Genomic DNA, 13,977 nt, shown 5'->3' on the forward strand with positions numbered 1-13,977 from the left:
AATGTTTACCGAGAAGCTGGATGCAGGATCCTTCTCCATCTGAGAGGAAGTGGAAATCAGAAAGCTTGCAAGACCTGTTTCAATATACCAGGGGAGTGGTAAGTCAGATTGCGATGGGTAGGAGAGTGCCATGTGGGGTTAAGAAGCTCAAACAGACTGGATGCTGGTGGATCATGCCTATAATCCTAGTTACCCAGGAGGCTGAGATCTGAGAATCACAGTTCAAAGCCAGCCTGGGAAGGAAACTAATCACCAAAAGCAGTAAGTGGAGCTGTGGTTCAAGTGGCAGAGGACTAGTCATGAGCAAAAATGCTCAGAAACAATACTCAGGCCCTGAGTGTGAGCCCTAGGTCCCCGGGCCCCCACACAAAGTAGTACACACAAAGCATACATGTTACATGTTTAAAAAAAGCCTAGCTGGAAGGGGTTGAGTTAGACATTCTTGTCTAAACTCCTGGCTCTATCTTCTCTAGATTCAATTATTCCCAAATTTGTAAGTCAGACTCAGAACTCATCACTGAGTTTCAATCTTCTGTATTTAATTTCCTGAATATGATAATCTCATCTGACATAACCAAACTCCCTCAAATTTGATTATGTTCCTGTGCTTCTCCAATTAGTAAACACATGCCCATCATTTGACGGGATGGCCCAGAAATGGGGAAGTCAATATTTATTCTCCTTTCTCCAATTCTCATATTTACTTCACCAACTTTATTTCCTACATCTCTTGCATATACTTATTTCCACCAATTTCTATTGCCACTTCCTTATCCAAGAAGTAGCATCACCTTTTGCCTGGATCACAGAAAACAATAGCCTGATAACTGATTTCCACCTCTACCCACTTAGTCTCCTAATGTAATTCCCACACTATTTTTTCCAAAATATAAAACTCATCATGTAACCCCCACACTTACAATATTTCAATATAACATCATTACTCTGTGTGTGTGTGTGTGTGTGTGTGTGTGTGTGTGTGTGTGTGTGTGTGTGTGTGTGTGTGTGTGTGTGTGTGTGTGTGAGCGAGCTCAGGACCAAGGTGCTGTTTCTGAGGTTTTTGCTCAAAACTAGTGCTCACCACTCTACTTTTAGCTTTTTAGTGAGTAATTGGAGATAAGAGTTTCACAGATTTGTCTAAGAGACCAAGCTGGCTTTGAACCATGATCCTTCCATCTCAGCCATCTAAGTAGCTAAGCTCATTACTTTTTAAGTAAATCTGAAAATTGGGGATATGGTTCAAGTGGTAAAAGGTAAGAGAGCCTGCTTAGCAAATGCAAGATCCTGAATTCAAACTCTAGGACTACCTTCCTCCCAAATAAACACATAAAATAAAGTAAACTTATATTCTAATTTTTAAATACCCTATGAGCAATACCATTCTGGTCCCTACATACCTTCTCCTGCTCTACATATACTCAATACTTCACCTAAAGTCGTTCATGCACTTTCTTTTCTTCATTTTCTAACTGGGAATTGAACTCAGAGCCTATAAGCATAGGCAAGTTCTCTAACACTTAAGCTACAAATCCAGGTTTTTTGCTTTTAGATTTTTTTTTTAGATAGGGTTTTATGCTAACTTTCCCAAGGATAACCCTAAACAGTGATCTTCCTGCCTCAACTTTTTGAGTAGCAAGGATTACAGGTATGCATCATCATGCTCACTGAACCCCATAGGTTTTGAATGGAACTTCCTGACTTCTGACTCAAGACTTCACAATAGATAGATAGGTAGATAGATAGATAGATAGATAGATAGACAGACAGACAGACAGACAGATAGATCCCTTTAATTGGAATTATCACCTCGACTGATCCCAACTTATAGTTAAACTCAAGTTTAAGTAATCAGAATAGGTCTGGTCTTCCTAGTAAATGCTTTCATAGCATGCCATACCTCTCCCTTCAGAGCACTTACCATATTTTTAGATATTTCTATTATTAGTTGTCTTTTGTCAAGGCAATAAACTCTATAAAGTCAGAGGTCACACTTACTCACAACTCTGTCCCTAGTGATTTACATCTGTCATGGCATGGGGGAAACACTGAGAAAGTATGAAATGATTTAGTGACTTAGAGGCATGCAGTACTGGTTAAGTACTTACACAATGATACAAAAGAGCCAGTTATATGAGAGATGTGAAGGACCCAGGAGAGGGAAAGGGTAAGAGAAATGCCTTAAAAGGAGCTAAGGGTTGATTTAGGAACCTAGAGAGCAGAGAAAGACAAACTCTGGGGGTGAGATGGGAAGGGGAAACAAAGGAGGAGGCTACAATGCTTGATAAGAAATGTACTCATTATCTTGCCCATGTAATTTTAACCCCTCTGTACAGTATTTTCACAATTAAAAAAAACTCTGGGAACAATGCTGCCTGTGAGAATCTAAACAGTGTTGACAAATGGGTAAATAGGACAGGCCCATAGCTAAGGATCTTCTACTAGGAGACAGTCTCCCACTGCCAGGCATGCTCTTCCTTCTTTCCAAAGAGCTTCGCGACTAATTATGAGATATGCAAGGCATGATGTCAATGTGTTCAGTCTTAACAAATAAACACTCACCATTGAAAAGAGCAAATCAGTGCAAGAATGAAAGAGAAACAGAATCACTCCTGCTATCCTCCTCAACCAGAGTCTTCTAAAAGTCCTCATGGAAAACAGCTCTTTATTCAGTCACCTAAACCACCCAAAAAAAGGCCACAACCCCTGGGAATAGGAGTCAGGGGAAGAAAATGCCCCAATCCTAGTAGCCTGGTAACTCAGAAACAGCATGAAAATAATAACATTTAGTAAGGGAGGGGCACTATAGAATTCTCATTTGTAAAATGAATATGGAAACATCTGTGGGACAGAGTATTCGTTTTGTTTTTGTTTTTTAAATGATAAAGGCTCAAAGCCAGCCCATGTAGAAAAGACTGTGAGACACTTATCTCCAACTAACCACCAAAACGCCAGATGTGGAGGTGTGGCTCAAGTGGCAGAGCACTAGCTTTGAGTGTAAAAGCTTAGGGACAGGGCCCAGGAACTGAGTTCAAGTCCTAGTACCAGCATACATGCACATGCGTGTGCGCGCGCACGCGCGCACACACACACACACACACACACAATAATGGGTTTAATATTTAACTCCTTTTAAAGAAAATAAACATATTGGCTGGGAATGTGGCTTTGTGGTTGAGTGCTTGCCTAGCAAACATGGAGCCCTGGGTTCGATTCCTCAGTACGACATAAACAGTAAAACCATAAGTGCTAGCCTTGAGCAAAAGAAACTTAGGGACAGTGCCTCAACTCTGAGTTCAAGCCCCAGGACTGGCAAAAAAGTAAAAGAAAAGAATTATACTAGTCAACACAACAATAAATTCAGCAACAATCTGTATCCCCAAATTTTGTCCATAAGCTAATTTCTATTACTACTATTGCTTCATTTAGGTCTAACAATTTTATTCTTACATTTTCTTGGTTTGGTTTTTATTTCCATCCTTATGGAGTAAAGAATAAAAAATAACCTACCTCCCACTCCCACTCCCTCTCTCTCATATGCATATACATTATTCTTTTACCAATCCAATTTGATGTCTCAAATGGTTGTTATCAACTAAAGCATATGTGCACTGAGGAATGACCACATTTAATGATTTTACTAATAAATCCAGCATAATATCAACTCTCAGTAAACAATGAAAAATTTATTTCAAAAAGTATGATTTTTATAATATATCTTCAGACACTTTCCAATAAATATTCCAAACTTTATGTATTCCTTGCTTACATTATCAGATTTTTTTTTAAGTCTTGTAATGGTAAACAGAGTAGTATATGCTTATAATCTAAGCATTCGGGAAGTTGAGGCAGGAGGATCATGAGTTTGAGGTCACCCTGGGCTCTAAAGCAAGTTCTAGGATAGCCTAGGCTACATAGCGAGGGCCTGTTTCAAAAACAAAAACAAAAACAAGCTGGGCACTGGTGGCTCGTGCCTGTAATTTTAGCTGCTTAAGAGGCTGATATCTAAGGATCGAGGTTCAGTCAGCCTGGGCAAGAAAGTCCATGAGACTCTTATCTGCAATGAATCACCAGAAAACCAGAAGTGGAGCTATGGCTCCAGTGGGAGAGTACTAGCCTTGAGCAAAAGAGTTCAGGGACAGTGCTGAGGCCCTGAATTCAAACCCCATGACTGGCCTTTAAAAAAAAAGGGGGGGGGGAAGGAAGGGAAAGGAAGGGAAGGGGAAGGGGAAGGGGAAGGGGAAGGGGAAGGGGAAGGGGAAGGGGAAGGGGAAGGAAAAGAAAAGAAAGGAAAAATAAGCTGGGCACCAGTGGCTCACACCTGTAATCCTAGCTATTCAGGAGGCTAAGGTCAGAGGATGGAGGTTTGTAGCAAGCCCAGGCAAGAAAGTCAGTGAGACTCCAATTAATCACAGAAAAAGCCAGAAGTGGTACTGTAGTTCACGTGGCAGAGTGTTAACCATGAGCAAAAAGAAACTTAGGGAAAGTACCCAGGGCAAGAGTTCAAGTTCCAGGACTGGCAAAAGAAAAAAGAAAAGCAAATAAAGTGGGACATCAGTAGCTTACACCTGTAAACCTTGCTACACAGGAGGCTGAAATCTAAGTATCACAGTTTAAAGGCAGCCTGGATAGGAAAATTCATGAGACCTTTATCTCCAATTAACCAGCAAAAACCCAGAAGTAGAGGTGTGGCTCAAGTGGTAGAACATTAATGCCTGGAGCAAAAAATGCACTGGGGAAAGCAGCCAAGCCCTGAGTTTAAGCCCCAGGACCAACACACATACACACACACACATGAAAAAGAAAAAGGTCTTCCCATGTGTCTTCTTTGACAGAAACCTCTTCGATCTCTGAAAACGTAGCAATTTTCCAACTTTCCAAAAATGGAACACAATTCTAATCTCGACCCAATTTTCATCAGCTATAGAAACCAAATAAGACTTACCTGAGGTAGAATTTCAAGGAGCTGGTGATTGTCTTGGTGTCCCAATCACTACTGTGAAAATCAACATCTCCAGGACATTTGGGATCTAATGGTGAAAAGTTAACAAGAAAAAGAAGTTGATTTTCAAAAAGATCTTACTTTTCTTTTCCTTGAGAAAAAAGTTATCTAGGAGTACCTTTAATTCTTACTTTAATCATTCATGTTCCTAATATTATTGCAAGGCATTCAACAGATGAATTATCCCAATGGACAATGAGTCACCCATACTCTTCTCTCTCTTTTTTGTCTTTACGTAGTTATTCAGAGGTTTCATGCAACAAATCAGTGCATCTTGATCAGTCACCCATTTTTCATTCTCCCCTATCATTCCCAATGCCCCCATCCCCTCAAGTTACCTGGTTCTATTTTCACATATGTACATTGAATATCATAACTTCATTTATCCACCCTTCTATTCATTCATCTGCCCTCCTTCCACTTTCCAAAAGATCCTACTTTTTACCACCTTAAAAAATTAAGCATATTAGGGCTGGGAAGGTGGCTCAGAGGTAGAATACTTGTCTTGCATGCATGAGGCCCTGCGTTCGATTCCTCAGCACCCCATAAGCAGAAAAGGCCAGAAGTGGCGCTGTGGCTCAAGTGGGAGAGCACTAGCCTTGAGCTGAAGAGGTGAGAGACAGCGCCCAGGCCCAGAGTTCAGGCACCATGACCGACCCACAAAAAAATATAAGCGTATTAAAAAGTATAGTTACTCAAGTAAGTTTTCAAGAAATAAAAATTTTACAAGTCTTTCATGTCTCAAAACTCCCACTGTTTTCTGGCCCAGCATGCGAAAAGCTTAGAATTCACCTCTTCCAGCTACAGGACAATAAAAGCACTAACATACTGCAAATCAACTCTTCATAGAGTCCCCAGAGAAGTGGAGGCCTCAGAAAAACTGTAGCTATTACCAGGGAACAAACACAGACTGAAGAATCAGAAACTTCAGTACAGAAAACGCCTCAGAACAGGAAAACCTCAGGCTCAACATATATGAGTTTGAGAGTTTAAAATTCCTCCGAGGCACAATACTATGAAAAGCCTTGTATGTTCTTGAGTTTGACCTTGAAGAATTCTATTATAGTCTCATAGTGAAGATCTGAGGAACATACCCTCCTATTTCCATACTTCTGATAAGGTTAGGAGAGGAGAAGCTGTGTGTGTGTGTGTGTGTGTGTGTGTGTGTGTGTGTGTGTGTGTGTGCGTGTGTGTGCGTGCGCACACGCGCGCGCGTGTGTGTGTGTGTGTGCGTGCGCACGCGCGCGCGCGCGTGTGTGTGTGTGTGTGTGTGTGTGTGCGCGCACATGTACACTGGTACTTGTGCTTGAACTGAGGGAATGTCATTCTCTCAGCTTTTTTGTTCAAGACTGGATCTCTGCCACTTGATCTACATTTCCACTTCCCACTTTGGGTGGTTCATTGAAGATAAGGGTTTACAGACTTTTATTCCCAAACTGTGATCTTCAGATCTCAGTCTCCTGAATAGCTAGGATTACAGGTATGAGCCACCTGCACTTGGTAAAACAAACCACTTTTAAATAGGCCCATAATCTTCTGTCCTTAACAGTCCTCTCAAGAGAAACTATTTTCGTGTCGAACTTGAAGCAGGAATTCAGGGCCTAGGTGCTGTCCCTGTTTTTTTGTTTTTGTTTTTTTTGTCGGCCTGGGGGCTTGAACTCTGGGTCTGGGCACTGTCTTTGAGCTCTTCAGCTCAAGGCTAGTGCTCTACCACTTGAGCCACAGCACCATTTTTGGCTTTTCTTGCTTATGTGGTGCTAAGGAATCGAACCTAGGGCCTCATGCATGCGGGGCAAACACTCTACCATTGAGCCAACTTCTCTGCCCCGCTTTTTTTTTTAACTCAAGGCTAGTGCTTTACCACTTAACCCACAGCTCTACTTCTGGCTTTTTAGTGGTTAATTAGATATGAGTCTCATGGACCTTCTTGCCTGAGCTGGCTTCAAAACATAACTCAGATCTCAGCATCCTTAGTAGTTAGGATTACAAGCATGAACCATCTGTGCTTGGTAAGAGAACCAATTTTGCCAGACCCTAACCTATCATTGTTTTAGCAGAACTTCACTCATATGGATAAAAGGGAAACATTCAACTACAGCCCCAGCCTGTCTCCCAGTCTCTAGAAAACATCTAGTAAGGTCACAGGCCAGGCTCCTTGAAAGACAATGTCATTATCAGAAGACTTACAGAACACTCATATTCTCCTGATACCTTACCACCACATCTGCAGGGATCCTGTACAGTACTAAGGTCATTGTGATGAAAAAACAGAACAAAATGGTATTCACAAAGTCTCTATGGAAAAATCAAAATAAAATCAAAGAAACAAGATGAAAAGCAGAGGAAAGTGTAATATTTCCTATAGCTACCACAAACAGTAAACAGTATGTTTATCAGGCTAAATCCTATGCAGATAAACTGAAAACCTCATACTAAAGCCACAAGTACCTCAATTACATACCCTTTACCCATAACATCATATCTGGCTGGCAATCAAAAACTTAACAGACATATTAAAAGGCAGAAAATGGCAATGAACAGGCATAGCAAACCTCAGATATGGAAGAGATGTTGAGATTATCATCCCAATGAGTTAATATGATAAGGTCTGTATTAGATGAAAGTATATAGCATGAAAGGGGAAATAAGTAATATAGGAGATAAAAACCCCAAGAAAGAAGCAAAAGAACATTCATGAATCACCAACATTCTAAAAGAAAGGAAGAGTGCTCTAAAGGCTCATCAACATGCCTGAAGAAATAACAATAGGCACTTCCAAAACTGAAACACAAAGAAAAGATTATAACAACAGAACAAATTAGATAATCAGGAAAGTTGTTAAATACATGTGGTGAGAATACCAGAGGAGATTAAAGATGAAAATGAAACAAATATTTGAAGTAATAAGAACTAAGGATTTCCCAAAACTGATTACAAATGTCAAAACACACATGCAAGTACCTCAGAGAAAACCAAGCAGGATATATACCAAGAAATCCAAACCACAGCTTAATATATTCAAGCTTTTTTTAAAAACGAAGGAAAAATACTGAAAGAAGCTAGAAGAAAATCCAACACTTGTTATAGAGAAAAGGGTGAGAATTACACTGTACCTCTCTACAGAAATTATGCAAGCAAGAAGAAAGTGGAATAAAATACTAAAAGTGTTCAAAGAATACCAACCAAGTAGAGGAATGCATATGCATGATCCTAAAAGTAGGAGCAAGGCAACAGAGGCAGAGGAATCATAAATTCAAGCACAACCTCTACTTTATAGCAAAACCCTGTCTCCCAAAACCAAGAATTGTGAATATACCACAGTGGCAGAATATTTACCTATAATGTGCATGACTGAGTTCCAACTCTAGTGAAAAAGGGTATTTTAAACACCCAGTAGATTGCTCCCCATATTCAAAGTGATCAGTCTAATCAGCATAGGCATCTGCCTCAGACTCTCTTCTTAGTGTAGGAAAAAATACTTGGAAATAATCTGTCTCTCAGCTTTTCTTCAAGGAAAGGAGGAACTGGAATTCACTTCTAACACTCTACCTTTTCCAGCTGCATATTAAGACATGCAACCCTCTCTAAGGGGCAGTTAGACACTATTTTTGCTTTAAAAAAACATTGGTACATCCACTGGGCTTGCAAATATCAAAGGGTAACTAAAAGCAAGAGAATTTTGTGGCATCTCTTGCCTCCATTTTATGTGAGTCTCTTTTGCTCTGAGCTATTCTCCCCCACAGTTACCCTGGGTACCAGAAAGGCATCTATCATTGAAAAGAGTTGAAACTAACCCTCAGGCAGCAATGGCTTTTTCATACTGACAGGACCCACTTGAACAATCTTGAGATAATCAATCAGACCACTGTCCCAATTCTTCCCCTATTTAATTGGAAAGTTCATTCTCAACCCAGAGGGTGGGCAGAGATGCTTACTTTCCCTTTATGCGCACCATGCCAGGGTAATAAATCTCCTTTCTCTGGAAACTATCTGTCTTATAAAGGGCAATGGGAGACATAGAAATTGAGGGACAAAGGGTGAACAAATGCAGCAGTGGTACTCACTAGACACTATGTTGAAAATGAACTATACAATCTGTGGGTGGGGATGAAAAGGGAAAACTGGGAGAGAGAAAAGAAATATATGCCGAGCGCCGGTGGCTCACGCCTATAATCCTAGCTACTGAGGAGGCTGAAACCTGAGGATCATGGTTCAAAGCCAGCCCAGGCAGGAAACTCCATGAAACTCTTATCTCCAATAAACCACCAGAAAACCAGAAGTGGCACTGTAGGTCAAGTGGTAGAGCGCTAGCCTTGAGCTGAAGAGCTGAGGGACAGCGCTCAGGCCCAGAGTTCAAGTCCCATGACCAACCAAAAAACAAACAAACAAAAAGAAATGTACTCATTACCTGACTCATGAAATGGTAATCTCTCTGTATATCACTTTTATAACAACAGTAAAAATATAATAATAAAAGTAATAAAAGTAAATCTCTTTTTTCTACCCTTTCCCACTATTTATCTCTTAACCTGGTTTTTTGGGTGACTAACTAGACCTGGCTTTAAAAAGCATTGAAGTTTGGCCTCTAGCCTAGGAGTGAGGTTATAATTCCATGAGTGAAGCAGGAAAAAGTAAAAAAAAAAAATCTAAACAGGCCAATAACAAGGAAATTAATCCATAATAAAAAAACGCTCCAATTAAAGAAAAGCTTCATTGGACTGGGTAGGTTTACTGCTGCATTCTACAAAACACTTAAAAGAACAGAGACAAATTCTACTTAAGTTATTTCAAAAAGTAGAAGAGGAAGAATTTTTTCTAAACATATTCTACAAGGCCAGAATTCCCCTGGTATCAAAACCAGATAAGGAGACAACAAAAACAAGAAAAATCCAATCAGTATCCCCCATGAACTTAGATGTAAAAATCCTCAACCAAATACTAGTAAACTAAATTCAACCATACATTTAAAATTGTGCACAATGACTCATCTTCAGGATACAATGATGACTCAACATGTACAAATTAATAAATGGAACATATCAGATTAATAAAACAAAAGACAAAAAACATGCTCATTTCACCACATGCAGAAAAAGAATCTGACAGAAGTCAACATATGTTCATGATTTACAAAATAACTCAAAAAGGCATAAATGGCTTTACCTCAACATGATAAATCCCATATATGATAAGCCCACAAGCTAAAGTTATCCTTAATGGTGAAAAGTTGAAAACACTTTTCTAAAAATAGGAATGAAACAAGATGCCTGCTGTCATTGCTATAACTTATCCCTGGGTCATAGTCTCTACAACACTGATGTTTACACCAGTACTGGAGTTTGAACTCAGGGCTTCCTGACTTACTTGAGCCACGCTTACCACTTGAGCCACGCCTCCACTTTTAGCTTTTTACTGTTCAATTGGAGATAAGAGTTTCTTGGAATATCTTGCTGGGGCTAGCTCCAAAACATAACCCTCAAATCTCAGCATACTGATAAGCTAGGATTATAGATGTGAGTCACCAGTGCTTGTCTACAACAATGATTTTGAAATATCTAATGTTAGAACATCTGAGATGCTTTCAAATATGACAGTACCAAGCAAGGTGCTATGAGATATGACGATATGAGGATCACAGTTCAAAGCCAGCCAGGGCAGGAAAGTCCAGGAAACTCTTATCTCCAATAAACCACTATAAAACCAGAAATGAAGCTGTGGCTTCATTTGGTAGAGCACTAGCCTTGAGCAAAATAGCTCAGGGACAGTGCACCAAACCAAACCAAACAAACAAACAAACAAAAACCCAAAAGTACTAGTCTTCCCCATAACAATAATACCAGAATCTCTGCAGCAAACTCCCTAGGTAATTTAATGAGCAGCAAGGGTGCTGAGTTACCTAATGTAATGTATAAAAAACAGAAACTAAAAAGTTTAAAACTCTTAAAAAGAGAAAAGGTAGTCATTATTTACCTGAAAACATGCAAGAGAAGCAAGTGAAAAACTGTGCAAAGCATCAACAAGCCTTGTTAAAATCCCCTGGTCAGAGGATAATGATGCAAAGTTGCCAACTTGATTCCAATTACAGACTTACTGCAATTATAATCATAATGCCAACAAACTTGTTTTCCTGAACATGATAAAAGTAATCCTGGAGAAAATTATATTAAGTGAAGTAAGCCAGGCCCAAAGAAACACAGGTCCCATGGTTTCCCTTATTTGCAATATCTAGCATATGTCTGAGTCAAGCAGAAAAGGTCAGATAAGATGATGTTAGGGAAATGAACCCTAAGATATGTATTCAAATGTTTTTTTTCTTTCATGCGATTGTTTCTAACACATTTATAAGATAATTTCTTTGTTGCTTTGTATGTCCCTCCCCCATGGTATAACCCCTGCTTTCACTGTATTTGATGTCGGTATAATTTGTGGAGGGGAAGGGGAAAAACAAATCGTTTAAATAGGGATACAGGTGGACCCATTGCAACAATGAGATGTACAAGTCGTTATGTCGAAAACGAACTTTACAACTTTGGTGCGGGGGGTTGGGGGGGCGATGATTGGGTGGGGAAAAAATAATTTATATATAAGAACTCATACAATAAATAAAAATAACATTCTAAATTACTGAGGGAAAAAATGGAAATGTTAAGCTGGGCAAAATAGTACATGACTATAATGCTAGCATGAACAAGGCTGAAACATGATGTTTTAAGTTTGAGGCCAGCCTGACCTACAGAGTAAGACCTTATTCCCTCAAGAAATACAATAAAAATAAATAAGCCAGGACTCTGTGGTGCATGCTTGTAATCCTAGCTACTCAGGAGACTGAGATCTGAGTATCATGGTTCAGAGCCAATCTGGTCTCTCAAGACAAATCTGAAAGACTCTTACCTCCAGTTAACCTCCAAAAAGCCAGAAACAAAGATGTGGTTCAAGTCGTAGGTAGAGTGCTAGCTTTGAACTAAAAAGCTCAGTTACAGTGACCAGGCCCTGAGTTCAAGCCCCAGGATTAGCACAGAAAAAAATCATAAACGGAGCCTCGAAAATTATTTGGGAAAAAAAGTGAAATTTCTATTTCAGAATCCAGGAATATATTCACTTACAAATGGAAATTTTAAATTGAAAAAAGCCATTAAACAATCTAATAAAAACACAAAGCTGTTTTCATAGGCTCTTGCATTGGGGTGTGATTTCCTAAGTTTATCAGAAAATAAGGCTTTGAGTATATGCAGGAGCATAGATATATTGCAAAAAAAGACATGTTCTAAAAAAAAAATGCGACAAAGAGATGAACACTTGAAAGCTACACCAGCAGCATAATTTAATGCAGGGTGTGCACTCAAACTTTCTCAGAAATGAGTGTATAGTGCGTTACCAAAGTACACCAGAGTCACTTGGGGAACTTCATAAAATGTATATCCTTGGATCCAAAAACAAGAGATTCATTCACTGAGTTCACAATGAGGCATGAGAGTCTGCACTGAAAATAGATAACACCTCAAAGGTAATTCTAGGGTGATGCTGGTTTGGAGAACACTGGGAAGATTGTTAAGCCATCAGCATATAAAATGTAAGCAAGAGTATAAATGATTATTAAGAATCTGTTTTGGTGAAAGTTCTAACTACTATTCCCAGTGAGGTACAATGGCATTCACAATATACTTGGAGTCCAAAACAAAACAAAAACTATAGAATATTGCTAACTAAAATATTTGAATCATGTCAGAATGCCCTCATTAATTCAGAGGCTGTTAGATGATATGATAGGTACTATGAAAATTTGACTTGTATGAACAGGATGACTAGCTTTGATTGCCTACATTTTATAAAACTGATCTCATTAAAGAATGAAAGAGAAGTAAGTATCAGAATGCAGGAGCAGAACATCTGGGCTCTAACAAAGCCATGAAGCTTGAACCAGTAAGCTCTTTCCATCTGTGTATTAGGCTCTTTCTCATACTTCTTCAATTATAAAATCCTAGGATTTCAGACTATAAAATAACTGAAAGTCACTTGTAAACCCCACAAAGACCACATTGATATCTACCATCTACATCACACCAGTTTATGATATATAGGTAGGAGAAAGGAATGCTACCTGGAGAAAGAAGCACGGCTATCCTGGTTAGCAGTTTAAAAAAATGCATTTGAGACCTGATGATTTTCTAGAATTCAAATTGTATTAAGTCTATTAATGCTATCTACAATCTTAAGATATTAATTCTACTTTCTCAAATCAACACACAGTATAGCGTAGAATTAATTTATATATAAATACATTGTCACAAAAGGGAAACCTCAGAAATGTTCCAAGAGAGAAATTATTTAATAAATTATGTTTGGGTATTCCATCATAACATATGGCCATTAAAACACTAGCAAAGGGCTGGGAAGGTGACTCAGTGGTAGAGCGCTTGCCTTGCATGCATGAGGCCGTGGGTTCGATTCCTCAGCACCACATAAGCAAAAAGAAATAAGCCGGAAGTGGTGCTGTGGCTCAAGTAGCCTTGAGCTGAAGAGCTGAGGGACAGTGCCCAGGTCCAAAGTTCAGGCCCCACGACCAGACCCAAAAACAAACAAACACAACAACAACAACAAAAAAAAAAACACTTGCAAAGTAGGTGGGAAACATTACATTAGGGCATGTCTCCAAAAATTATAGATCAATATAACCTATTAACAATGATGCAAGAATTGAAAATAAAGTATTAGTGGACAGAATAACCCAAGACCATGGTAAGAAAATATAGCATGAACTAGTTGAATTGATTCCAGAAATTCAAGAATACACTGGAACCTCACTCTGAGGGAACCTATTTTTACACCATTTTCATAGATTTAAAGAAAAATCATTATTATCTCCATAGATGTTGAAAAGGCCTTCAACTAAATTCAACATGTTACAAACACACATACATGCACACACACACATGTGCACATACACATAGAAATACACACATACAAGTTGTGCAGATAAT

At 39.1% G+C, this 13,977-nt stretch overlaps 1 protein-coding gene across 6 annotated transcripts in view; it reads right to left on the reverse strand.

Annotated features, from left to right (window-relative positions):
* The window catches only part of Ophn1 (oligophrenin 1), a 323,759-nt gene that overhangs the window by 95,264 nt on the left and 214,518 nt on the right, over positions 1–13,977 (reverse strand). For all 6 annotated transcript variants that reach the window (XM_070040238.1, XM_070040239.1, XM_070040237.1 and 3 more), the window contains one exon: positions 4,943–5,027. In XM_070040238.1, the coding sequence (XP_069896339.1) occupies positions 4,943–5,027 (85 nt within the window). The remainder of the gene's footprint in view (positions 1–4,942; positions 5,028–13,977) is intronic.

This window comes from Dipodomys merriami, unplaced genomic scaffold (assembly GCF_024711535.1).
Source record: "Dipodomys merriami isolate MVZ:Mamm:240054 unplaced genomic scaffold, mDipMer1.0.p SCAF_3, whole genome shotgun sequence".
Taxonomy (NCBI): domain Eukaryota; kingdom Metazoa; phylum Chordata; class Mammalia; order Rodentia; family Heteromyidae; genus Dipodomys; species Dipodomys merriami.